General features: G+C 38.5%; 1 protein-coding gene across 14 annotated transcripts in view; it reads right to left on the bottom strand.

Annotated features, from left to right (window-relative positions):
• Positions 1–5,919: 5,919 nt before the first annotated feature.
• Positions 5,920–27,890, bottom strand: part of R3HDM1 (R3H domain containing 1) — a 167,569-nt gene continuing 145,598 nt past the window's right edge. For 10 of the 14 annotated variants that reach the window (XM_025277031.3, XM_006048201.4, XM_044935977.2 and 7 more), the window contains 6 exons: positions 13,814–13,917; positions 11,697–11,866; positions 10,105–10,249; positions 8,635–8,717; positions 8,166–8,250; positions 5,920–7,261 (listed from right to left, as the gene is read on the bottom strand). In XM_025277031.3, the coding sequence (XP_025132816.2) occupies positions 6,900–7,261; positions 8,166–8,250; positions 8,635–8,717; positions 10,105–10,249; positions 11,697–11,866; positions 13,814–13,917 (949 nt within the window). In that variant the 3' untranslated portion in view covers positions 5,920–6,899. The remainder of the gene's footprint in view (positions 7,262–8,165; positions 8,251–8,634; positions 8,718–10,104; positions 10,250–11,696; positions 11,867–13,813; positions 13,918–27,890) is intronic. The other 4 variants (XM_025277047.3, XM_006048204.4, XM_025277024.3 and 1 more) reach the window with 1 other exon arrangement.

Consider the following 27,890-nt stretch of genomic DNA (forward strand, 5'->3'; position numbering starts at 1 on the left):
CTTACAAACCCTCAGGAGGCTAAGACTGAGCGGCTTTGAAATCTCCTGGGATTACACACAGAAACAATCCAACTACAACGAGGAATTCTATGTACAGCCTGCCTCCTCCCCTGTTCTCTTCCTGATTAGATTTTTCTGGATGTGAATGTGGCTGGTGGAGCCCCAGATCCCATGTTCAGAACACAGCAGTGTTGGGGTGTAGCTTTTCTGAGCAAAAGAGAAGCTGAGAATTGAGTCATCCTAGCTGCTATTTTGGGGTAGAAAGATTTGTATATGTGAGATTTTCCCAAATACAGGAACGGTATTTAAAAGGTTTAAATTTGACAGATGACCACAAAAGTGAAATGTTGGAATAATGTAGACAGCAACCAAGGAGGAGTAACTCAAGGACATTTGTATTGATGTGACATTGCAGGAGCCAAAATATGAGTGTTTTGTTGGCTTTTGGAAACTAGCCCCTACCTTACCTCAGCCATTAAGGAATTCAGTGCCAAGACAGCCAGAGACATGAATTATGCTTATCCTCCAGCTCCTTCCCATCCCCTGACATCACTTAGTGGGAGATCTCCAGACCAGAGAAATAGCCAGGGTTCTCCTGAGCCTTTTAAACAGTTGAAAAATATTTGTTGACAATTAATGGGTGCTTGAAAATAAAGGTATAAGCAAGGTAAGGTCTTTGATCTCATGGAATTCATATTCTAGTTGTAGAAACAAAACAAAAGATCTGATAGGGATGATAGGCAGAAAATTGAGATAAAATGATTGTGTTTGGGTGGCGACATGAAACTGGGTGGCTCATAAAGACTTCTCTGCTGAAATGACATTTCTATGAAAGATAAAGGAGTTGGTCAGGAGCAAAACATTCCAGGTAGAGGGGAAGAACAGATCAGAGATGTATGCTAGACTGAGTTTTGTAAACCAGGATTGAGGAAGTCATTGAGGGATTTGGGGCAGGAGGAAATGACATAAGCTGATTACCTTTTACATCATTCTGGCTCTATAAAGATGTGGGAACAAGAGCGGAGGCTGGAAGACCAGTTTGTTGTTCAGTCACTAAGTCATGTCTGACTCTTTGTGACCCCCATGGACTGCAGCACACCAGGCTTCCCTGTCCTTCACTGTCTCCTGGAGTTTGCTCATACTCATGTCTATGGAGTCAGTGATGCCATCCATCCTGACTATCCATCTCATCCTCTGTGGTCCCCTTCTCCTCCTGCCCTCAATCTTTCCCAGCATCAGGGTCATTTCCAATGAGTCAGCTCTTCCTATCAGGTGGCCAAAGTATTGGAACTTCAACTTCAGCATCAGTCCTTTCAATGAGTATTCAGGGTTGATTTCCTTTAGGATTGACTGATTTGATCTCTTTGCTGTCTAAGGGACTCTCAAGAGTCTTAGGAAGGCCATTTCTATTCATTATAGGAAGATGACAGCTTGGAACAGTGCGGTAGTGATGAAGACGAATCCTAGTATCCTGAGAGAAACTTCAGGATGTGATTTGGAGGCAGTCAGTGGGGACTTTTATTGGGTATCTGTGCTTGTGGTAAATTATCTCCAAAGATGACTGTAACCATTCTCTTCCATCCTATATGGCTTTTTGCTGCTTTTCTCATCAAGAGGTAGGGTTATTGCCTCTGCCGTGAGTGAACCCTATGAGTTTTTCTTTTTAGCCAACAGAATGCAATAGAAATGACATCTGGGACTTCAATATTGTTATCCCCGAACTGGGTTTCCATCTTGGTGGGTGTCCAGCCAAAAGACACAACCAAGCCAAAGATCAGGAGAGGGAAGGATTTGTTTATTACTTGCAGCAAGTAAGGAAAACACCAGGGATCTTTCCCAAAGCAGTGTCTCCCCAAACAGCACACTGGGGAAGATTTAAGCTAAGGCTACATGCATATTCATGAAAGGGCTTGAACAAAGAATTCAGCTTAGACCTTGAGCAGAATACTGAGTCCAAGCTTTAGTTGACCAAAGTCATGAGGGTTAGAAAAGGTCAACATCATCGTCTTTTAGGTTCCAGTTGTTCTGGTGGCTGAATGCTGGAGAGGGTTTGAAATTCTCTAAAATTCAACAAAGTGCTTCGAGCTAATCTTTACCATTGAAACAGAACTGTGAGTCTTTACAACTGATTTAATTAACTTTGCTATTGTTACTTTCCTTGCCTGATAACAAGCTTGTTCTATTGTTCCCTTAGGGTCATTATTACTGAGACCTGTTCAATAGCAAGCACTGAGACCAGGCTTAGATCAAAAATAGCTTCTCTAGTATCAAAAATGCATCTAATACTTTCGAATTGTGTTGCTGGAGAAGACTCTTAAGAGTCCCTTGGACTGCAAGGAGATCAAACCAGTCAATCCTAAAGGAAATCAATCCTGAATATTCATTGGAAAGTCTGATGCTGAAGCTCCAGTACCTTGGCCACCAGATGCAGAGACGCTTTGGAAAAGACCCTGATGCTGGGAAAGACTGAAGGTAGGAGGAGAAGGGGATGACAGAGGACAGGATGGTTGGATGGCATTACTCACTCAATGGACATGAGTTTGAGCAAACTCGGGGAGATGGTGAAGGACAGGAAAAGCCTGGTATGCTGCAGTCTATGGGGTCACCAAGAGTCGGACACAACTTAGCAACTGAAAAACAGTCACGAGTTCAGTTTGGAACTTCCAGCCCAGCTCAGCTGAGTGCAGCTGGTATCAGGTGGAGAAGAGCCAAGCTGTCCTCTTTAAGCCTTGCCCAAATTCCTGACCCACAGAATTAGTGCTGTAAACCACTAAATGTGGGTGGTCTGTTAAGCAGCAAGAAAGAATTGAAAATGTGCTTTTTTGGGGGGTGGGGGAGGTAATATAGCTAATGATTTGTCTATTTCAATGATTCTCTCTCCCCCTTCAAAGAACCAACATCTTCAGTTTTCTGATTAGAAGTTCCTACAGTCTTTTCCTTCCACTCCTCCAATATTCTTATGTTGGTGAAATCAAATCCAGAGTGGAGACACGAAAGGGGAAAAGTGACGAACAAATATTCAAAACACAACCTGAGCACATGTGGCCATGGGGGAATAAATAGCACCTGTATCTTATCTGTTTCTTGGGCTGGTGAGGGCTACCAGCTGAATGGATGTGAGTCTCTGGTTCTTTTTTAGCATCAGCTCATAAAGGCTTGGGCTTCCCTGGTGGCTCAGAGGGTAAAGTGTCTGCCTACAATGCGGGAGACCTAGGTTCAATCCCTGGGTCAGGAAGATCCTCTGGAGAAGGAAATGGCAACCCACTCCAGTACTCTTGCCTGGAAAATCCCATGGACAGAGAAGCCTGGTAGGCTACAGTCCATGGGGTCACAAAGAGTCGGACACGACTGAAGAACTTCACTTCATAAAGGCTTGAAGATTTCCAAGCACCACGGGACCAGTTTTGAATCCTGCCACCATCATACGTGGACACTGGTCTCTAGAAGAGGCTGGAATTAGTGCTCTCCATCTCTGAAGACAACACACAATACACTGTTGTTTAATCACTCAGTTGTGTCTGACAATACGTACCAGGTCTCATTATATGCTGTGCAGGCAGGAGACTGGGTCAGCAGGGCCCTGGCCACCTTCACACAGGCCCTTGGCTGCCCTCTGCTGGACTTAACACTCACATTTTTTCAGTTGTTGATGACACATGGAGCACGCAACTCTTTGCTTCCCGCGGTAGCTGAGGATTGCCTCTTCCCAAGCTATTCTGGCACTGTGGGCTCTACTGAGACCTGTAGGTTTTTGCACTATTCACAGGCCATAGGTTCTTCCCTGGTGGGATCAGAAAACCCAATTCTTAGTGTGGGGGAGAGTTCAGATACCTACTTTGTTAGTTCAGGTGACAAGCTAATTCTTTTAAATTACTGTTGGCAAACACACTTTGTACTCGATTCACAAGCACATCTACTCACATTCTTTGTGGACCAAGGGCTTAAAACCTGTAAGCCTTTACTCTCAGCTTCCTAATACCTAAGGTAGAAGTGCCCACAAAGTTATCAGATGCCCTCCATCATTCCCAAAGGGGCTGCTGGAGCTGCTAATATTGATACAGGTAAGAATAATTCATTTTATTGTAAAAGTACTGTCTGCCCCTAAATACGGTCAGTGCTCTGGAAGAACTCACAGCCAGGACTGTGGTGCACGGAAGCTGTCCTTAGGAAGGTTTAAAGTCTGGACGAAATCACATCTTTAAATGCCTCCTTTGATGCTTCCTCCTCCCAGCATTTTTCTACAGATGAAGTTAGATTCTAGATCAAAAAGAACAGAATATAGTCGAGGGAATGCATGTGTATTTTTGTAATGTGTATGTAGGGGGTGGCAATTTGGATATATATATTTTTAAAAGCACATGAGGATTTAATATATCTATTTTAAAAATTCTAAAGAAGCAAGTATTAAGCTTGTGAAAAGAATTCAGTATCTTTGAACACAATTGAGAACGATTATGAAAACTATGTGCTATTTGCTCTTATATTAGAAATGGTGTTCCTTTAGTTGACTCTCATCAACAGGTCACTTGAAATATGTTCACATTAAAGTTTCAAGGCCAATTTTAAAGCTAATCATTACAGCTGTTTTTTAACGGCAGGCTCCTTGGTTTCAGGGATCCGTGATTGTCTGGGGACAGGGGTGGGGAGATGGTGGCGGTGAAGGTTCAGAGCTGGCTTCACAACAGCTTTAGCTCTGCCTTCCTCTGGGCAGTCTTCAACTCCTACAGGGTAAATCAAGTGTCTAGAGCAAAACTTTAGATTTAATGTACAGCATGGTGACCTCAGTCTTTAATACTGTTTTGTATAGTTAAAAGTTGCTAAACAGATCTTAGAAGTTCTCATCACAAGAAAAATAATTATAACTATGTGATGAATGTTAACTCGACTTATTGCGATTAACATCTTGCAATATATATAAATATCAGATTGTTATGTCGTATGTCTGAAATGAATACATGTCAATTATATCTCAATTAAAATAACCCCTCACTTTACCAGGATTTCTACAGCAAAAGAGAATATTCAGAGAACTGAAATAAATCGTAGGATTGTAGTTTTGTCTCCACCCCCATGATTAAATAATTCCTGCTGCAGTGTTGGCCCTAATTATGTATCCTCTCCATCTGTGACATTCTACAGTCAAACATTTAAAAATTCTAGTCCTTGGAAGTGAGTGATTTTCACAGTGCTCCTTCCTACTTCTTTCTCTGTGTCTGACTCCTTAATCTGACTCGGTTGACAGGCAGCTCCCACCTGCTTTCAGGAGCACAATATCCATAATTGCAACACACCAGCTTGTGTGTGCAGGGGGCCGGGGGCCGGGGTGGGCGGTTTGGGATCCCCTGGGACAAAGTAGGGCTTTGCAGATGCTCTAGAGGGAGAGAACATCTGCACCAGAGCCTGGTAACACCTATTGCTCTTGAGCTGCAAAAAGTAAACCCCCAGTCTGGGCTGGAAGCCAGCCAGGCTCCAGGCAAGCTGCAGATGGCAGAATCCCCCTCTCCTCGTCCCCATTTTGGGTTTCCTAGCAGTTTGATTCTGCTGGGCCGACAAGTGGGGAAAGCTTTGTATAAAGAACTTGAGCTAAACTGGACAACTGGGTGCTCAAAACATCAGCTAAAACCACAAATTCTTTAAACGATCATAATGTTCTGTTTTCAGCTGTCTCACTATTCATTCATACTCACAACTGTCTACAACTGACTGGAATTAACTTATGAGAGGACAAATTACATGAGTTATACCCACAAGAAACACTCCCATAGAGAAACTGATGCTTTGTAGAATATTTGTAAAGTGGGGATTTACTGTCTTTCATCTTCCCTAAGTCTGAAAATGAAATCTTCAAGATAGGTTAAGCCTTCAGGACTGACTCTCATTTAAAAGGTGATTTTAATTTACAAAAAGACAAAGTGGGTATATATTTGTAAACATTTATTCTTTTGAACTGAAAAAGGCTTGCATCAGCACACATTGTACAGCCTTGCAAATTGAAAAAAAGGTTCCTTGTTCGTAAGTGCAATGAATCTTTGATGTCCAGTGATCCGCTGCAAACAATGAAAACACATTTTAAACCAGTTAAGAAGTTTCCAGCACTCATCAAATGCATTTCCTCAGGTGACCAAAAAAAAAAAAAAAAAAAATCCACAAGGAAGGGAATGCAAATAAGTGGCATTTAGTTATCAGAGGGACACTTTAAAAAAAAAAAGTGGAAATATTTTCCTGCCTAGAATGATTCCTATTCCCTTTTGAATCTAAGTGGTTTGATTAAGAGGTGTTAAGAACATAATTTACTTGACAGTGTTCATATGACCTAAGTGAATAAGGAAAGGACCCTATGAGGGAATTCTTTATTTTCTGGAAACTGTGTTTAGAGATACAGGGGAAGAGTAATCTTTTGTTTGTGAGCTCTCCTTAGTCACCTACTGGGCCCCCCAAAAGACAGTATGTTTTAACTTGGCTACTCCACTCCTGCATTCTTATTCTCCCAAATTCTATGTTGGGTCACACTGTGCTGCTGGCTGCAAAAAAGAAATACAGGTTGCAACTGGTGGTACTCATTTTGAAGAATAATTTGCTGTACAATAGAGCTTTGGATCTGATACAAGAATTCAGAAATATAAAACAAAATAACTATAAAAGTTAGGAGGCATTTGAACAGCATTTCCTCAGAAAAAGCTGCTAACTCTGTATCATTCTGATGTGGATTCCTACAGTCATTTGGGGTGAAATGTGCATTTTTCCCCTCTTTGCTGGATCACTGGCCTGTCTTCAGAAGTTGTAACGCCATGACCACACATCCTAGGAGTCTCTATCATGTTAACAGAAGCTCCCGATACCAAGCCAGTTAAATGGGTGACGATGGGGGGATCACAAAGGCCAAGGGTCTGAGGTGGCTGTTACTGAGAACTTGCCCTTTCCAAAATGTGAAAGTCATAGTGCTTCTTGCTTGTTCTCAGCTTAAACTTGTTAACCGAATTAATCTGTCTCTTCAATGCATTCTGCGCAGCGGAGATGGAGGGGAATGTGGCTAGGACGGTGTACGTGGAGGCCAAGTCACCGGGTTTCGAGCGTTCGGGGCTGACGGTGCTGTCGCCACTGCCACAGCACAGCGGGTGGCGACGCATTTGGGGCTGGGACTGAGGGTCCCGGAGCCACCGGATCTTGGCGCCAATTTTAAAGAGTTCCCCAAAGAGCTTCTCGGCTTCCATGCGAGTTATTCCATCTGGTAGTTCAGTAATTTCCAAGACCTTCCCAACAACTAGAATGGAAAAGGTAAAGAATTAATCCCGTTACCAAGAGGTGGGCAGAATGTACTGCAGACTCAAATGCCACAAGAAATGAACAGAATTTTCTAAAACCATTCAAATCCACAAAGTTATACTTGGTATGGCCATCTTCTAAATATTTCTTACCCCCAAGCAAGGGGTGCAGAGAGGCCCTTGCCACCGGCCCCACTCAGGCCCTTGCCACCGGCCCCACTCACAGCCTCACATACAAAATGCAGCCTGTGCAGTGGCTTCTTCAAACGAGGTGTGTGATCCTGGGTACAGTCTCCTGAACTTCAAATTCCCATTGTCAAATTATACGTATCTTCAATTTTTATTTTTTGGCTGTGTCGTGAGGCACGTGGGATCTTAGTTCCCTGATGGGGGATGGAACCCATGCCCCCTTCATTGGAAGTGCAGCCTTAACCACTGGACCACAAGGGAAGTATTCTGTATGTTATCTTTAAAATAGCACTTGCCCTAACAAACCCAAGGCTATTGAATAGAAAGTTAAGGTACAGACTTGAAAGCCCTCTGCCATAGAAAGGCCATGTATTTGTTCTTCAGACTATACTGCCTGAAGGGTATAAAGAATACTTCCTTTCTCAAAGAATACAGAGGCAATGCATTTCATTCTACCTGTTCCTCTCTCACATTTCTTTCGATTCCCTTTGGTGCCTGCCCTCCTCTTAAACCTACCTTTGTTTCAGTACTCCCAAACCCGAAATAAGATAGAATTAAAAGAACATTCAAGAAGCCTGCCTTATAGACAGCATAACTGTCTAAGACTTTGTGTAGGATTCTAGACAAGGAAAACCCACTTCTGTGGAGTGGCAGTTTTAGACTCTCAGGCTAACAGTTTATAGAAGCACATCCGGATGCCTCTTGGGGACACACCTGCTTCTCCTGCACCCAGGTCAGTGGATGCAGCTTTTTTGGCTTGTTTCCTTCCTCGGTTGCCATGCCTGTTGCCAGATTGACCCTGAAAATCCACAAACATGAGAAATAAGGTTGATGCTGCTGCAAAATGTAATTGCAGTGTTTGACCACTTAACAACTAACCGCACTCAGTCTGGGGTTTGTACTTTAGAAGAAAAAAACCCCCAACTCTAGGCCTTCTGAATTCTGCCTCAGTGGCAGTAGAACTTTGGCCCATCACTTGCTGACAGTCTTTTCTAAGTAACGGCACCCAATGCCTCCTGCCGCCTGCCCCCCACCCCTCATATCTGGACTGTGCTGGGAACTGATGCTCCTACCACCTTCTCCCTCACTCTGCTCTCGGTAGGGCCAGGGCGCCCCACTCTCAGCAGCAGAAGTACAATGCTCTGCCAACAAAGCCCAGGAAGTCAGACAGCAGCTCTCACACCTGTTGGGCTGGAATGTGTCCGTGCAGAACAGCAGGAGGGTTGTACTGCAGGGTCTGGCCAAGTAACGGGTATCTGCCATCTCCTGAAAGTTAATAAAAAATCACTTTCACATTTTCCTTTATTTGGGTACAAAGTACTTCATAGTTTTCTCAGTTGTCTCAGGATTAGAGAGGGAACATATTCTACCAAATAGAATAAAAAAGTGGAGGTATTGACATCTTTTTTTAAAAAAATTAAAAGCCTCCACATATCCTTCAAAGAACTGGGGTAAACTTCTGCAAGCACTAGGGACTAATAACAACAGTTATGAAGGAGGTTAAGTGGGAGAGCTGGCAGACAAGTTAGCATGGAGAGAAACTTCTCGGTAAACCTTAACATTCTATGTGAAATCCTCCAAAGGAACTATAAGAACTCATTCCATCCGTCTGAGATACTAAAATCCACATTTTCTCTGATGGTTAAAAGTGAACAGAACATACATTCAGGGGACAAAAGAAACCTTGGAAAAACATGAAGCTCTCTATCTCCCCCAAATCATTATTAATTACTATAAATATATTTTCTTTCACACCTTAGTGCCTAGAGTCATCCCATGGAAAGTGCTTCACACATGCTGACTGCAAAAGTTTTGTCTGTAATGTTTTCATTTGTTGTAGTCTCATTTTAACTGTAAGTCCCCAAATGTAGCACATTCAGTGTCTGGAGGAGGGTTATGGGTGGGTGCTAAGAGAGCATCTTCAGAAAATCATACAGTGCTTCTCCTGATAGTTTCCTAACAGAGACAAGCAAGCGTGAGCCTCTTGCCACTGTGTGGAGCTCTTTTCTGATGAACACTGTCAGGGTGCTTGGGCAGCTCCCTGGTAGAACACACCCACGACATACTTGCTCCTTCCTAAACACTAGCTGAAAGGCAGATACGACATGAAGATTTAGCACTGAGACCAGAGACACAATTTTAAGCACGAAGATGGAGTGAAGTGGTATTTCATTGAGATTTTAATACTCCTTTCCTTAATGAATGATGTTGAGCACCTTTTCAAGGGCTTAATGGACATGTGTTTGTCTTCCTTTTTGAAATTACCATATAACTTGTTCTTAAAAATTCAGATACTACTTTCCTTTTTAATGATTCTTTAAGACATTATTTTTTAAATATTTACTTATATATTTACTTGGCTATGCCAGGGCTTAGTTGTGACATTTGGGATCTTATTTCCCCAACCAGGGATCAAACCTGTGATGCCTACAGTGGAAGTGTAGAGTCTTAACCAGTGTACTGCCAGGTAAGTAGCATTAATTAAGTATTTGTGATGAAACATTAGGTTAGGAGAGAAAATGGTAACAAATGAATATGCCCGAGGAAGGTGAAAATGCAGTCCTTTGGAAAAGGGAAGGTAGCAGTATCAGGTAAATTACTCTTAATTTAGTCTTAAAATTCTCTAAGGCTGTGACTAGCTTTCTGCACTTACCTTGCCCAGAGACAAAAGGTCTAGAAAACTGGGGTATGATGGCAAGGGGTGGTCCAGAGGGACGGACAGTTTTCAGGGTAGACAGCTGAGCTGGTGCTGGTGACTGAGCTGGTGAAATAATGGGACTACTGAGTTGAGGACTGTGCTGCAATCATATCAAGAAAACAGGACAACATTTTAGTCAGGGTTTTTGAAGAGCTCCTTTTGGACAGAAATTTTTATTCTTTCTGATTACAAATATGTACACATTATGTTATAATAGGTACTTGTTATTTAAGAAATTAAAACAGTACAGAAATTTATAATTTCCAATTCCCAAGGATAAACGCTAGTAACACTGTTTCTATGTATATGTATCCATATATCTGCTTCACAAAAATGGAAACAGACTATACATCCTATTTTTGAATTTTACTTTTGTACTTTTAAAATAGTATTGCAGATATTTTTCCATTAGAAAATATACACTATACACCATACTGGTAGAATTTTACTAGCTTTTAAAATTGCCCATGTACTTAACTGAGAGTTTTTTCCCCTAGTATGGCTTCATATTACGGTTTGGAATTATACTTTCATTTCCCTTTGCAGTGGCTCCTTTGAAAATTTCTGGTAGGGCAGGTCTCAAATTTTGTTTATCTAGAAATTTTTAATTTCTCCCTCACTTCTAAAGAACAGTTTTACTAGATATAAAATTCTTGGTTAACAGTTTTTTTTTTTTTTTTTAAAGTTTAGCACTTTGAATATATTTATTCACTTTTTGCCCCCAAATGTCTTTTGACTGGTATTCAAGGAAGATCCCCATACATTGCATCTGATTGTTAGAACTCTTGAGTCTTTAAATTTATAATAGATTCATCCTTCAATTCAAAATGCCATTTATTGGTTAAAGAAATAGGCAATTAGTCCAATAAAATATCTGTGGTACCTATAAACTATTTTTTATTTTCTTCCTGTATTTTCTGTAAATTAATGGTTAGACTCAGAGAGGCTTGATTAGATTCAGGTACTATTTTCTTTGTCCGTCCAGGCATGGCTTATGGATTCCTCAGTTTCTTGATCAGAGATGGAACCTGGACCCACTTTAATTGACACTACAATCGATCAGTTGCTTCAAGTGTTGTCTGCCTAATCTACCTATTTGAAAACTTCTCATAAATCTCTTCCTGATGTTTTTGATGTTTCCTTGTTCATTACTTTAATAGGATTCCAAAATATCGCTTTTGAAATTCTATCAGTGTTTTTAGATTTATTGATTGCATTTCTTCTATGATGAAGAGCCTTTCCTCATCAACCTTCTGGTTACAGTAAAATACAGTTCATATGGGAAAGGTAAGATAGCAACTTAATTCGTTTTCTTTAATAAAATTCAGATCTAGTTTATCCTCTTAATTTCTAAATTAAAAAATGCTTAATGATGCAAACATTCAGAAACAGTATTTAAATTATTTGGCTATAGAGAATGTCCAAACTTCTTTACTAATCTGTTTGAGAAGATTTTAAATTCAGCATCAAGTCTTATAGGTTGGTCAATCTTATGTGACTAAGTGTTGAAAGTTTTAAAATTATAATAGACAAAAGAAGCATCTTACCTGAACAATATTGTCTACACTACTAAATTCCACGCACTTTTGTCCTCTCTGGTGATCACAGTAATATTTGTTTTGCTTCCACTGTGGGGGTGAATGGGCACGAGACTGTGGATTGTTTGGTACGCTGAGCTGCATCATCACCATTCCGCCACCAGGTGGAGGTGGCGCTACTGAAAATCAGAATTAGGACCCAGCAGTTAGCACACTAGCGAATGGCTAGTTTCTTTAAACACCAAGATAACGACGATACTTCTATATCTCTGACCAAAATTTTATTGTTATTTATGTAAGCCAGATTTAAGCTCTGATGCTTCATACAAGTGTTGTGTGTTTTAAAAAAACATTGAAATTGACTCTGTAGACCTAAATATCTCACTTATCCTAAACATAATAGGTCAGGAACGTCCAATTATCTAAAAGACCTCTCTAGAGTAGCACAATTGTGATATGACCTATAAAAGTGCTTAATTTTTAAAATAAATTTATTTTCAAATAAGCATTATTCTAAATACATAAAGGAAAACTGGGAAAAGAAGTACCCTACAGAAATTTCGATATATGGTAAAAAAGACATCTTTCGAGTGACTCAATTTCATGTGGTAGGGAAAAGTTTGGCATATGGGATTCAGAAAGCATAATTTCAGTGCTCTGAAATGTCCTATGACTCAGAGAAAATTATTTACCCTCTTTTATTGTATTTTCTCATTTGAAAATGGCTAGGAAGACCACTTTGGCTGACTTCAAAAGAGCTGAAATAATCACATGAGCAAGCACTGATAGCTGATTTATTCCCGTCGTGGCATCAGTACTGCAGCACTACCAGTATTAGGAACGTAACTGCCACTCACCATTTCCGTGTGGTAAGGTACCCTGGGGCTGCCTCCAGGACCACTGTTTGCACTTTAGTAATCGTATTGGTAATTTCCAGTTCCCCAGAAATAGCACCAACCTGACCTGGCTAGGCACACCACAGAAGGCTGACTGCTTAGGAGTATCTCAGGGTTCTCCTTGGCCACAGCAGCCCATATTGATGTAGCCATTATTAGTCATATATTTGATAATTATCTATTGTTTCTCTGTTTCTTCGAGAGATTACATGTCAACAGATCATTACAATAAAATATGGTCTTATGATAAAGGATTGTTTAAGAAACTAAGGAAGCAGAGAAAACAAAGCAACAAACTCAGTTTTAAGGACTGAGCAAGACTTTGCAGAAGACATGATTTCTGAGTCAAATTTTAAAGATACGCAGGATTTTGGCAATTGGATGCTGGACCGGCACAACAGGAGGGGAAAGAACAGGTACAAAAGTATCTTTGGCATGAAAAAGCATAGTGCATTCTAGAAATAGAGTTCTGAGGCTTAACTGCCAGGGAGTGGAAATGGAGAGTCTATGCAAATTTTTAATTCAGAGGAATGACATGAAGAGACATCTGTTTCAGGACGATAATTCTTGAACTGTGTATGTATGTGTGTATGTGCTGGGGAGGAGGAAGGTTGGGTATGGGGACAACATAAAAGAAGCAAAAGTAGAAGCAGTGAAGAAGGAAAGAAGGTAACAGATTTGAGGAAATGGTGACAGCCTAAGTGTGAAAGAGGAGAACAGAAGAGAGTTAGGATTTTGAAATCTGTTTTGGTCCCAATATGGAAAGTGAAGAAAGGGATGAAAAGGGAGAAATATTAAATCTAAAGTGCCTTTGACATATTCCTGGTTAGGAAACGTCCAATAGGCAGTTGGCTATGTGGTCTTGTCGTGGCAGAAACAAATTTGGGAGACAGTGGCGAAAAGCCAAGGTTGAAGCTTGGGAAGTGGCTGAATTTCCGAGGAAGAACCCAAAGAGTAATGAAAGAAAGTATCCTAGAGAATATCAGTAATAATGAGGCAGGCAGGAAGGAGAGCCTGAGAAGAGAGAGCAGGGGTACTGGTAGCAGGGGAAAAGGAAGAAGTAGACTGAGCCTGTTAAATCTGACTTCTCATGTGCCCTGAATACCCTGGGCATATCTCAGCACCTAACAAGTTGAAAATCTTTTTCCTAGCAATGTCCAAGGAACTTGTTTCTCAAATGGACAAACCATCCCTGCCACCTACCCGCCGGCCCCAATTACCTATTCATACCTGCACACTGGTGGCCTTGGAGCTGCTGGGAATTGCATGGTGAAGTAGCTCGAGGAAACTGTACTTGTTCTGATCCTGGATGTTGCAAGTAACCTACTGATGAGCTATGGGGAAAAAAATAAAACAAATATAAAAACACAGCACAGTGAGATGGAGATGACTGTAAAGATTCTCTGAATGAACAGTCCTGTAAATTTATTTAAAAAAAATTATTTTTCAAGTAGTAAGCTTAGTACAAGTCAAATCAACTCTTTTATAAATTGTGAGTTATATGTAATTACTTTTTTTTTTTTTTTAATTTTATTTTATTTTTAAACTTTACATAACTGTATTAGATTTGCCAAATATCAAAATGAATCCGCCACAGGTTTACATGTAAAAATCACTTTGTTTTTGACAGTAACACAGATATAAAAAAAAAAAAACCCTGCTGATTTCATTGCTCTTATTCTTTTAAAACTTATTCTAAATAGGGTTTTTGTACTGTTCAAATAATTTTTTTAAAAATAAAAAACTCACTAATTTTACAAAATAAAAAAGTACTTTATTTGAATCTCACTAAGTTATATTTTAGAAAAGAAAATATGCAGTTGGATAATGATGAGACAGAAAAAAGGTTTTATTCCTTAAAAAATATAATATATAAGGAATAAAATAAACACTACAACATGATTCTGACATTCTAATACAAATACTGACAAAAATAAAAGGCTGTTATTGTAAAATAAAACCTTTTAAGGTTTTCCCTGTTTAGCAATTTTTCAGGAAAAGAGTGAAAATCATAGAGCAATACTGTGAATTCTGAGAATACTGAACCCTGTTACCATCCTTTTTTCATCATTTAAGTCCACTTTCTTTACATAGTATTTTATTTCTTAATATAGTTTTAACCACTTTCTGCATTTACATCTCACATAGCTGCATCAAAAATACACATTCGAGCCAACGACTGAATTACAAAGAATACAGGGAGACATGTTAACACCATGATGACACCATCAGTCAAGTTCAGGCTCTGGGACACTCTACAAGACAAATGTATGAAAACATAAGCAGTATTTGTTGGGTAGTTGATAATACAAAGACCAATTGGGTATTTGATATAATTAAGAAATTAACTGTTAAATTTTTTAGAATGTGAAATAGTACTCTTAAGCTAGGTAGGTTTAAAAAAACCTTTTAGAGATATCTATAATGAAATACTCATAAATGAAATAATACAATACTTCGGTCTATTTTAAAATAACATGAGAGGAGGATGAAGTAGAAGTTCAAATGAAAACAGATTAGTTATTGATTGATAAATGCAGAAACTAAGTGATGGTACACGGGGCTTCACTTTTGTTTACATTAATGTGTATTTAAAAATGTCTGTAATGAAAAGTTTATAAATGATTCTCTAACTCAAGCTGACAATTCTCCAATTAATAATAATTTGTAAAGTTTTACTGTTTTCTGTGGCAGTGATTCAGTGTAGTTCAATAACAACAAGGAAGGAATGTAAAGGGACGAATTCATACAAAGTGATTTTGGGTCATATGACAAAATGGAAAAGTAGTACTTTCTAAAACTGATGTTAATTATGATCAGAATGTGTTATGAGTATTAGCCACCTATAGAAATAATACCACTCAGGCATAAAGTTTATAAAATGTACTGGACTGGGTAGAATAGAAAGCTACACCATAGGATAGAAGGACTTTTAGGTTCTTCTTCTTCCTTCATTGGGATAAAAATCCAATAGGATCTTAACTATGAAACTACATGAAAGTGAAAGTCGCTCAGTCATGTCTGACTCTTTGCGACCCTATGGACTACACAGTTCAGGGAATTCTCTAGGCCATAATACTGGGGTGGGTAGCCTTTCCCTTCTCCAGGGGATCTTCCCTACCCAGGGATTGTACCCAGGTCTCCCGCACTGCAGGCATATTCTTTACCAGCTAAGCCACAAGGGAAGCCAGACAATACTGGAGTGGGTAGCCTAACCCTTCTCCAGCGGATCTTACCCACCCAGGAATTGAACTGAGGCCTCCCACATTGCAGGCAGATTCTTTACCAACTGAGCTATCAGGGAAGCCCTAAAACTACACACAATGAGAAGAAAGATTGAGAGAATGTGATATGAATATGACAACACAAGTCACCTTAGGGTTGTAGATATATTTGCTGATTCCTGATACTTTAGACTTGCTTTTGCATTTTCCAAAAACACATGCATGCATTTTATAATCACTAAAAATACCCTAGGAAAACTGCTTGAAAGGTTCTACTTTTAAATGTTGTATCAGGGATTTAGTATCAATTAATAATCTGAATCTTCTTCAGAAGTCACAGTATGGCCTGTGATCTTCTGAAATATAAACCACCTTCAATTCATCTGAAGGACAGACCTCAGTCAGGTTTGCTCTCTCTGGAAGAAAATATTAGCTTTCTGCCATAAAAGCCTTTTGCAATTCAAAGGGATTTCCACTTTATTTATTTTTTATGATGAAGGCATCTATTTAGGACAATATAAATAAGCCCTCAACCAATTTGAATTTGACCAAACTAATATGCTCAATTAATGAAAATGAATGTCAAGTAAAACTTCTGTTGTCCAATATCTGGAGTTTTCCCTTAAATGCAAATGGATGATTTTTTTAGGTTTTCTGGTTAAATGCTTCTATTCCTAGATGTATTTCATTTATAGCTCACCTATTTTCAATCTGAAACAGTGGAAAAAACAAAACTATGTAAACTAAAAAACAGAGAAAATATTAATATTTCAGACACAAAACAAAAAAGGTGTAGGGACATCTAGGATGATTGTTGCTTTCACTGAGAACTGAATCTACTTTGTATCCTGGCAGCTAAGACAAATTGTTGAATCCAGAGAATTATAAGACTCTGCCAGGATGATACAGGAAGCAAGTATGTAAGCCTTTGGCAGGTGCTGGATTACAGACATATCATAATTGTATTCTATGATGAATTTAAAGCAAGTAGTTAATTATAGAGGAATGTAGTCCTTTGACAGAAGATATGAAACATAATTCATATTCTACTGGGCAACTGAGAGGATAAAAGGGAAATCTTGCCCAAAGAGAGTATTACTTCCCTTTAAAAAATAGATGGGATGTAGAAGTACTTGCAGTAAGGGCTAATGTTTTCCTTAAAAACAAACTTGTATTTTTCAAGTACTTGAATGAGACCAGAGGGTCTGCACTGCACACTTAAAAGATGCCTTTGGTTTGAGAAATTTATGGGCAGCTATTATCAAATATAATCAAACACAAAGATATCTATGATGCCTCTGGGTGAATGACTGAGTTTGAAATGGGCCATATTCTAACCAACCCGCTAGTATAAACTGGTTCTCCTCAAGCATCTGTGTTAGTGGACCTATGGATATATCACTTTACTAGCCCACTGAAGTGGTAGAAAACATTCACTAAACAGTAATTTTAGTTTTAGTACATCTGGTCCTAAGGTGTTCTTTTTGACAATACCTTAGCTACTTATTAAGTCTGCTCCTACAGTGAGACCGTAACATTGCCGCTGGCACTCAGGATGATGCTTGTACACCTGCTGTGTGATATAGCTGGAGAAGAGGCATCCCATTTCTCAAACAGCTTCATAAAATCTTTTAAAATAATTTCAAAAGATAGGAGGCCAAATAATATAATTTCTTATTTTTTGAAATAAATTTCACCTATTAGAGAATGACTTCTAGCACAACAGCTTGAGTGTACTCACCGTATCTCCCCACTGAGACTGATGAAAGCTATTAAAGGTGATAGAAATGATACTAAGGATGAAAAGCAAAATAGAAACATCTATTCAAGAACATCTATGAAAAGCTGGTAAGAAAGATGAGTCTGGTATTTGAAACAATATCGCTCCCTCCTGCCTCTCTCAGTGAAATACAGCCTACTCAACACCACTGCAGCAAAGAACACAGAGCTGCCTCTCCCCACAACACCCAGAGGGAGGGTTTCTTTCTAGGAGATGTTTGTCAGCTTTCTCATCCTGCTCCCAGGTACCTGCTGCTGAAGCTAAATCCTGAGTGAATGAAGGTGAGAGACGGGAACTCCTTTTCCTTCACAATCCATGTATAGGACAGAGGGTCTACTGTGGGTGTGGTGTGCTGAGAATACTGGGGTTCTGGTCAGATCACCCTTGCCCCATCTCATGAAGAGGTGACTTCATGCCCGTGATCCTAGGCTGTGGTCTGCTCACCCTCCACCAAGTGATCAGCTTATAGGGTAGGGTGTTATTTCAAGAAAAGCTAATCACTGTCCATACCCCCAGCTTCTGAGCCCTGGCTCAGAGATTTCTGGGGAGAAAACAGGTCATAAAACAGACAGCATCTAATGTTTTCTCAAAAGAATGGTCTTCAATTGTAACAGAGAGGGAAGATGTTCCCGCCTACAGGTGCTTTCAAGAGCGGTGAAAAGTGAAAGTGGCTCAGTCTTGTCTGACTCTTTGCAATCCCATGGACCGTTGCCTGCCAGGCTCCTCTGTCCATGGAATTCTCCAGACAAGAATACTGGAGTGGGTAGTTGTTCCCTTCAAGAACAGGAGTGGGTGTGATAAAGACAACTGGGAGGAGATATAAGATTCAGGCTAAATTGTAGGCCTGCTAGTTTGCAGGAAGGAAATAGGCAAAAATACAGCAGGAATGATCCTTTCTTAGGGCAGAATAAAAACCAAATACTGACCACAAAAACTTTTCCTTCAAAGGAGCCAGATTTTGATTGAATTATTTTGTAGAGCAATCTGTGAGTCAGAGCATTATTGGAAGCAACAGAGTAATCAGCTGGCAGTTAGTGGATACTGTCAAGGAAAAAGAGAAACGGAGTCCTACCAAAACCACTGTGATTCTAGGATGACTGTGAGAATACCCATAGTAGCTTTCCCTGCTTGAAGAACAACATCAGAGGCTGAACATTTGGTGTGGTGGGAAGCTTAAATAGACTTCACTAAAGTAATCCAGTCAGTGAACAAATTAACAAGTGAACAACAATAACTAGACAGGCTACATTATTTAAGATATCCAATTAAAAAAATTACAAGGTATGCAAATAAACTGGAAAGTGTAACCCCTACTTTGGACACAAGCAGGGAACAGAAACTGCCCAAGAGAAAGATTTTTCACATTTATCAGAAAGAGCATAGTGTAGCCATTATAGATATGTTCACAGAAACAAAGGAAATCATGATTAAGGAAGTAAAGATGGAATGGTGACAAGGTTGCATTAACAAATAGAGAAATAAATAAAACATTATTTATTTATTTAATAAGACATTAATAAAAGGGAAATTATATTAAAAAGTACCAAATGGAAATTATGGAGTTAAAAAACTGCTAAAATATAAAATTCACTAGAAAGGCCCAGCAGCAGATGTTAACTGGCAGAAGAAAGAATAAATGAACTTGAAGACAGGCTGAAAGATTACACAAGCTAAAGAACAGAGAGAAAAAGGGACACAGAAAAAAGAGCTCCAGGGAAATGTGGGGCATTGTTAAACAAACTAACATACATATAATGGGGATTATCAGAGAGGAGAACAGAAAAGATATTCCAAGAAAAAATGGCTGAAAACAGCTCAAATTTATTGAAAAAAAAAAAACCAAAAAACAATGACCTATTCATCCAGGAACCTGAAAAAGCTTTTAGCAGAATAAATGCAGAGACCCAAAGAGATACCATAGTAAAAATACTGAAAGTCAAAGACAAGCAGTATAAGAAAAATGATTAGTTATTTATAATATAACCCCAGTAAGATTTACAGCTGACTTCTAAGCAGACACAATGAAAGTCAGAAGGCAGTGGGATAACATACTCAAAATGGTCAAGGAAGAATACCTGTCAGCAAAGATTCTTAAATTCAGTAAAGCTATTTTCCAAAATGAAGGCAAAACAAAGACTTTCCTCTGTAAGTAAAAACTGAGAGTTTGTTGCTGGCACACCTTACAGTAGGCACTCACTAGAATAAACAGAGAGTACAGTATTATGGTCTTAATGTTTGCATCCCTCCCAGATTCATATGTTGAAGCCCTAACCTAATACAATGGTATTTGGAAATGGGGCCATGGAGAGGTAACTAGGGTTAGATGAGGTCATGTGGGTAGGGCCCTGGTCCAATGGGATTAGTGCTCTTACAAGAAAAGACATCAGGGGGCTTGCTCTCTTTCTGCTTGAACACACTGAAGAAATGTCAAATGAACTCAAAATGAGAAAGTGGCCATCTACAAACCAAGGGAAGAGCCTTCTGCATGTATCAACCCTTCTGGTACCTTGATCTTAGACTTCCAGTATCCAGAACAATGAGAAAGTAAGTTTCTGTTGTTTATGCCACCCAGTCTATGACATTTCATTGTGGCAGCTTGAACAAACTAACACAACCAAGTACAGGTATTTATGTAATTGGAAAGACAGCAGAAATGAACCTTTTCCCTTTTTTCTGATTTAAGAAGCAAATGTATAAAATAATATGTACATAATGTAATGTCAGACCTATAACATATAGAAATGTAACATATGCGCCAATAATAGCACAAAGGATGTGGATAGGAACAAAGCTGTATGGGCTAAGAAAATGCCTACTGATGGTGGTAAGGTAATTATCATTATAACAGTGTACTGTGTTTGTAACATTAATATAATATGAATAAAAAGCATATCAGGAGAAGTGTGGGAAAAGAGCAGTTATGTAGGAGTAACTTTTCTCTATTTCACTAGAATTAAGCTAGCATAAATCAGAAGCTGATTGGATAAGTTAAGACACATATGATAAATCCTAGAAAAAATACTGAAAAAAAAAAAACAAAAAAACAAAAAACCAACCCTCTAGACAGAGGAGATAAATAACAAAAGCAAAATGGCAGACATAAGGCAAGTACATCAGTAATAACATTAAATGTGAATGCATTAAACAATTCAATCAAAAGACAGATGTCAGAAGGGTAAAAAATGATCCAACTATTAATATATGCCGTCTATAGGAGACATGAAGGCTGAAAATAAAAGGACAGTAAAAGATACATCAAACAAACAGTAACCAAGAAAGCTGGTGTGTCTATATTAATATCACACAAATCAGACTTTGAGGCAAAAACTGTACGAGACAAAGCATTTCATAATGAAAAAAAGATCAGGAATATGTAACAGTTATAAACTTATCAGCTCCTACTAAAGGAGCAAAACATGAAACATACACTGAAAAATGAAAGGAGAAACATACTCTTCAGTGACAGTAGTTGAAGACTTCATTATAACATTTTTTTAACTCAACAGCTTGCTGGATCTCAGTTCCCCAACAAAGGATTGAACCCAGGTGCAAGGCAGTCAAAGTGTGGAGTCCTAACCACCGGACTGCCAGGGAATTCCCAGTACTACACTTTCAGTAAGGAAGAGATCAACAATACAGAAGATCAACAAAGAACAGAAACCCTGGACAACACTACAAACTAATTAGACCTAAAAGACATCTACAGAACACTCTATCCAACAATAACAGAATTTACTATCTTTTCAAGTATACATGGAATATTCTCTAGAACAGACCATATGCTGGGCGATAAAGTGAACTTCAATAATTTTAAAAGGATAGAAATAATACAAAGTAAACTCTCCAACAACAAAGAAATGAAATTAGAAATCAACAGTAGGATAAAGTTGGGACACACACATGTAAGTAGAAATTAAACATTACAATACTAAGCTACCAATAGGTCAAAACAGAAATCAAAACAGAAACCAGAAAATACTTTGGGATGAATGAAAACATAACACACCAAACCTTATGGAATGCTGATACAGCAAGAGTTTAGAGGGAAAATTATATCTGTAAATGCCAATATTAAAAAAGAAGAAAGGACTTCATTAGTGGTGCAGTAGTAAGGAATCCACCTACCAATGCAGGGGACATGGGTTCAATCCCTGGTCTGGGAAGATTCTACACGCCATGGGACAACTAAGGCTGTGAGCCACAACTACGTAAGCCCATGCGCGCTAGAGTCCATGTGCTGCAACCAACAAGCTTGTGTGCCACAACTATTGAAGCCTGTATCCCACAGAGTCCATGCTCCGTAATAAGAGAAGGCACAGAAAATGAGAACTTCGTGCGCCACAAATAGAGAGTGGGGGCTATGCTCCGCCTGCCACAACTAGAGAAAGCCTGCATGTAGCAATGAAGACTCAGTAAAACCAAAAATAAGTAAACAAAATAAATAAAAAAAAAATCTCAGATCAATAACCTTCATTTTCATGTTAAGACACTGGGGGTGGCCTGGGGGAGTGATCACCAAGCTTAAAGCAAGCCAAAGGAAGTAAAGAAGAAAGATTACAATGGGAATAAACAAAACAGAGAACAGAAAAGAGAAAATCAATAGAAACCAAAAGCTGGATCATTGAAGAGATCAATAATGGCAACTTTTTGTTTAGCTGACCAAGAAAAAAGGAAGGCAAACTCAAATTACTAGAATCAGAAACAAAGAAGGGAGATTACTACAGACTACAGAAATAAAAAGATAATGAAATAGTATAAAAAACTGTCTAACAAGAAAATAGATCAAGTTCCTAGAAACATACAAACTGCCAAAACAAACTCAAGTAGAAACTGATAATCAGATATAAACAGATAATCAGAGTGGACCTATAACAAATGAAGAGATTGAAGTAGTAATCATAAAACAACTCACACACACACACACACCCTGGCATACAAGGCTTCATCACTTTATCACACTTAGAGAAAAGTTAACAATAATTCTTCATAAACTTTTTTTTCCAAAACAGAAAACAATACTTCCCAACTCATTCTATATTACCCTAAAACTAAAAGCAGACAAAGGCACCACAAGACAACAGACGAGTATCTCTTATGACTATAAATGCGAAAATCCGACTGAATGTGATTTATCCCAGGAATGCCAGGGTCATTTAATATCTGAAAATCAATTAATGTAATATCTATTTTTTCTCAACATGATACAGAGTACCTAAAGAAAATCCACAACTGGGGCACTCTCCGTTCCCCTTCTGATGTCTATGTCAGAAGCTTTCTCTGCCCCTTTTCATACTTTACTAAAACTCTGCAAAAGCTCTTGAGTGATCAAGCCTGGTCCCTGGTCCCGACGCTAAATCATCTTCTTCGGAGATCAAGAATCCAACACCATTCACCGTAAGCTATCAACATTGCCCCTGTTGAGAATGTATGGTATAAATATACCATGTTTCTAACTTTTTGTTGCAATGAAGAGCCTTAACTTTATCTTTATACATATGAATTAAAATATTAATATATCCCCCCAAAAAAAGAAATCCACAACTAACATTATACTTAAGGTGGAAGACTGAATGCTCTCCAGTTATGAAGACAAGGATGTCAGCTCTCTCAACGTGTACTGAATGTAACACTAAGGTTCTAGCCAGGGCAATGAGGCAAGAAAATGAAATAAAAGGTACCAAAATTGAAAAACGTTACTGTCATCATTCCTCTCTTCTCTTTATGGTTTTGCAAATATTATGATTATTATTTTAAACTACTATTTTTTTGATGGGAGAAAAGGACCCAATGTATTCTTAATAATTAGTTTACCTGAAAAGCAAGCCCCACATATCTACAGCTTTTACCAGCTATGAAAGATATCTTTGAAAATCCAAGAACAGATGGCAAGAAAATGTGTTCTAAGAAGTCATTTGGAGGAAAGAAAAATAAAAAATAATGCAAAAAAAACAACAACAACAAAAAGAAAGAAGTCATTTGGTTTTCTGCCTTTTTAAACCATTTGACACCTTACTGCCAATGACAGGCAAACAGGCTTCCTGAACATTACTTAGCAGACATGTACTGTGTTCCCTGAAGATGCAGTCTGAGTATCACAACATTTAATTCATTAATAATAAAAAGAATGAAGCAGTTAACAAAGAACAAGCACTCTGAATCTCACTGGTCCCAATAACTGATTCACCACCTGTGACAACCTGAGTAAAAGAAAGAAAGTGAAGTCACTCAGTCATGTCCAACTCTTTGTGACCCCATGGACTATAGCCTACCAAGTTCCTCCATCCATGGGATATTCCAGGCAAGAATACTGGAGTGATTTGCAATTTCCTTCTCTAGATCATCCCAACCCTGGGATTGAACCTGGGTCTCCTGCATTGTAGGCAGACACTTTACCGTCTGAGCCACCAGGGAAGTTCAATAACCTGAGTAAATTGCAACCAAATTTAAACCAAATTTAATCAGTCTAGCAGGAAAAAAAAGAGGGAGAGATAAATGAAAGTTTAAAACATTCAAAGGTTACTCTGTATTTCTTTTGGATGATTTTTGTTGGATTTTCCTGTAAGTAACAACACATTTTTTTACAACTTGTTTGGAGCAGTTTTAATTTTGGGGGGTGGGATAATAATTGTGGCAAAACTCTGAGGCAGAATTACAAAATAAAAAAGGACAGGAGTTCTGTGTTTTGTTAAATGTCATTAGACTGAATTATGGACAAAATGGGCTTCATATGCCCAGAACCCAGCAATGTTTGTCTCTTTGCTTAGTATCTTAGTATAGCTAAGTGTTTTGTCCTTTTGGGCTTAAGGGTGTGTTAATTCTCCTTTTTTAAGATAGCTGGTGAGAGTGAATTTTTTCTTATGTGATAATTTATCACTAGTTTTTGCCAAGTGGGTAAACTACTTATTTCCATGAATTGTTTATTTGTAGAGTTGCAATATAATCATCCTAGAACATACAGAGGTGATAAAAATGCTTGTAAGCTTTTATCAGACACCTGTCACATTTACCCATATCTTGACGCTTTCTTTTTAAAAATCTGTCTTGATGTAACTGTGCTGAATCTTTATATTAAAGCAACCTTTAAAACATTCATCTACTCTTTGATAATGCCTATTTTGAATCTTATATCAGTGAGAAAAGCAAAGCAATTAAGTATTTTCACGAGCTCTTCACCACACCCATCTATGTAATGATACCTGTACCCACGCACTCTGCTTTTTTCCATTCACCACGTATGAGCCCTCTACATCTTACATATGGCGTCCTGACTTCCATTTGCGTTGTTTACTCTCACCCTTCCTGGGGACCTTACTGCTCTTCCCTCTCTGCTATAGCAACATAACTCTTTCTGCTGTCTTTCAATTTCAGCATATAAAGACTTCTTTTTTCAATTAAGAACAGACTACTCTCTTAACGTTATTTTCCCCTCCCATATACTGCTGAAATTCAATGCTTCTGCTTAGGGATGCAATTCTCAAAAGTTGTCTCTATCTACTGCCTCCGATTCCTGTCCTCCCATTCTCTTGGCTTTTAGCTCTTAAAGTCTTCCCCCCCATAATTAAGTATACCCAGAAATATGAAGAATTTTAAAGAACTGTATGATATAAAACTATGTAACCTCCATTTGGATTAAGAATACTAAGTCTCCACACCTTCCCTCACCATTAATTCTAACTGTTGCATAATAGTGCTCCATATGGTACGTTTAACATTTTAAATAAATTGTTTCTGAAGGCTGTTTTTTTTTTTTAAATTATTGAGGTTTGAGGATTCTTGATATACTCTCTAAGAACTTTTTCAAATATATGATTTCCCAGTCAGTATAGTGCTTGACTTTTCATTTTTATTTTTTTGTGGAGCCAGCTTCCATCTGGTATAATTTTCTTCCTGTCTCAAAGACTTCCTTTAGAATTTCTTGCAGTGCAGGTGAGCTGGTGATTAATTCTTTCAGTTTTGCACGTCTGAAATAGTACTGTTTCTAACAAGAAGTCTACCGAATTCTTATCTTTGTTCTTCTATATGTAATGTTATTTTTTCTCTGGCTACTTTTATAATTTTCCCTTTAAGTTTTAAGAAATTTCCTCTGTATTTCTTTTGCTTGAAGTTTGTTGAAATTTCTGGATCTGTAGGTTTATAATCTTCATAAGTTTTGAAACATTTCAGCATTATTCAAATATATTTTTTTATCCTCCCTTTTCCTCTCGAGGATGCCAATTGCACATGCATTAGGCCAAAAAGTACTGATGCTCTGTTCATTTTTTTCCCAGTCCGTTTTCTCTGTCTGAATTTTATACTGGCATTGTTTCAGTCAGGTTCATTTGACTGATTCCCCCCCCCCCCCCCCCCCCATTATTAGCCTTTGTTTCTTACTTGTTTGCATACTTGACAATTTTGGACTGGATCCCAGCCATTATGAATCTAACCTTGTTGAGTGCTGGACATCCTTGAATTTTTAATAATATTTTTGAGCTTTGTTCTGAGCCACAGTTAAATGGAGACAATTTAATCTTTTTGGGTCCTGCTTGTTTAAGGCAGGACCAGAGCAGCTTTTCATCTAAGGCTAACTGTCCTCCACTACTGACACAGAATTCTTTTAAGTCCTCTACTCACTGCCTCTTGTATTACAAGGTTTTGACATGTGGGCTGGTAGGAATATAAACTATTCCTGCCCTTGTATGAGGTTCAGGGATTGTTCTGCTTGTTTCTTTTAAGGGGTTCTTTCCCTGGTAATGGGTAGGTTTTGTACATACACGCACCAGTCAGCAATCAACTCAGACTCAAAAGGGCCCCACCTAGATGGCCAGAGCAACCTCTTTGAAACTCTCTTCTCTTCAGTATCCTGCCCTGTAAACTCTAAGCCACGTTGGCTTCCTTGGACTTTGAATTCCATCTTGTTAACTTAAGGGTCTTGCAGGCAGGAAGCTGGGGTAATGGTTAAGACTGTTTTCCCTCTCTCAAGTTTTACTGTCCCTAACTGCCTAATGAACACTGTTGTTTCATATGTTTCTCTAGTTTTTAAGGCAGACTTTTAATTTGGTCTAGTTTTTAAATTTGGTCCCTACTACTCTATCATGGCTGAAAATGGAAATCAAGAGGATGTCGGTTTTTAGCATCCTTTCATCAACATGCCTGATACTGCCCTAACATTAATTAGTAAAACACAGACATCAGCACACTCTCAAGGCAAGGCACAGAAATTATTCACAAAATAAAATATATAAAATACGCCAGAGGGGGTAATTCTAACACAAAACTTTCCTAAACTTGGCATATCTCAGGGGATCGCTTGTTATCTAGGTTACCTATGGCCTCGAGAAATATCAAATAAAATGGCAAGCCAGTCAAATTCTTGGGCTGTGAAGAAAGGATGGATTTTGAGAAACAATTTGAAAAAGCTTAAAATTTACTTGAGGAAGAAAGTTGTAAAAATCTAACAAATAATTCAAAAGTCCAGGACCAGGGGGCTCTCTAATGGCCTGCAAGGTAAGAACGGTCCCTCACCTAAAGTAATTCCATGCTTCTCATTAGTAGGACTGTATGAAAAAAATTTGTGCTCAATTACCTCATTCTAAATTCTGTCAATAAAATTTTTTTGGAAATTTATGTTATCTTTTGTTACATAAATACTTAAATAGTACCCATAATTTGATACTTTAGCCTATGAAGTCTGAAATATTTCCTGTCTGGTCTGTTACAAAATAGTGTGCTGACCCTAGATCTAGTAAGTACTTGTAAGTAAACAAATCCAAATTACAATGACACTAATTTCCAACTCTGATTCTCTACGGTTCCACGTGGGACATTTTCCACCAAGGTATCTCAAATTTTCCTTTAATTCTCATTTATATTATCACCAAATATTCATTTCTTCTTTCAAAGTTCCTCCCTTCCTACTGGTACCACCACATTTGAGCAATCTGTCACGTAACGTGCTTAAATTACAACACTTCTCCTTGTGGTCTCTGCCCAATTCAAATCCTTCTTAATGACTGCTACTGAGCTAATTTTTTTTCAAAAAGATAAGCTTTACCATATCAAGTTCATATTTCAGAAATCACAAACCCATGATAATATCAGGAGTCTAAAATACAGATAAATTCAGGTACTCTGTGGAAAAGATGTTCAAGGCTAACAAATTCAAAGAAAAAAGCAAGATGACAAAATATTCATAAAAATAATTCCACACATGCAGAAAAATTCAGTGACAAATGAATTTTGAAACACAAATGAAAATATTCCTAATCTACTTCAAAACAGAAACACCAAACCTCCCTCCTCAAACCATAAAGTTTTTCATCTATCT

Source organism: Bubalus bubalis, chromosome 2 (assembly GCF_019923935.1).
Source record: "Bubalus bubalis isolate 160015118507 breed Murrah chromosome 2, NDDB_SH_1, whole genome shotgun sequence".
In the NCBI taxonomy this organism is placed as follows: Eukaryota; Metazoa; Chordata; class Mammalia; order Artiodactyla; family Bovidae; genus Bubalus; species Bubalus bubalis.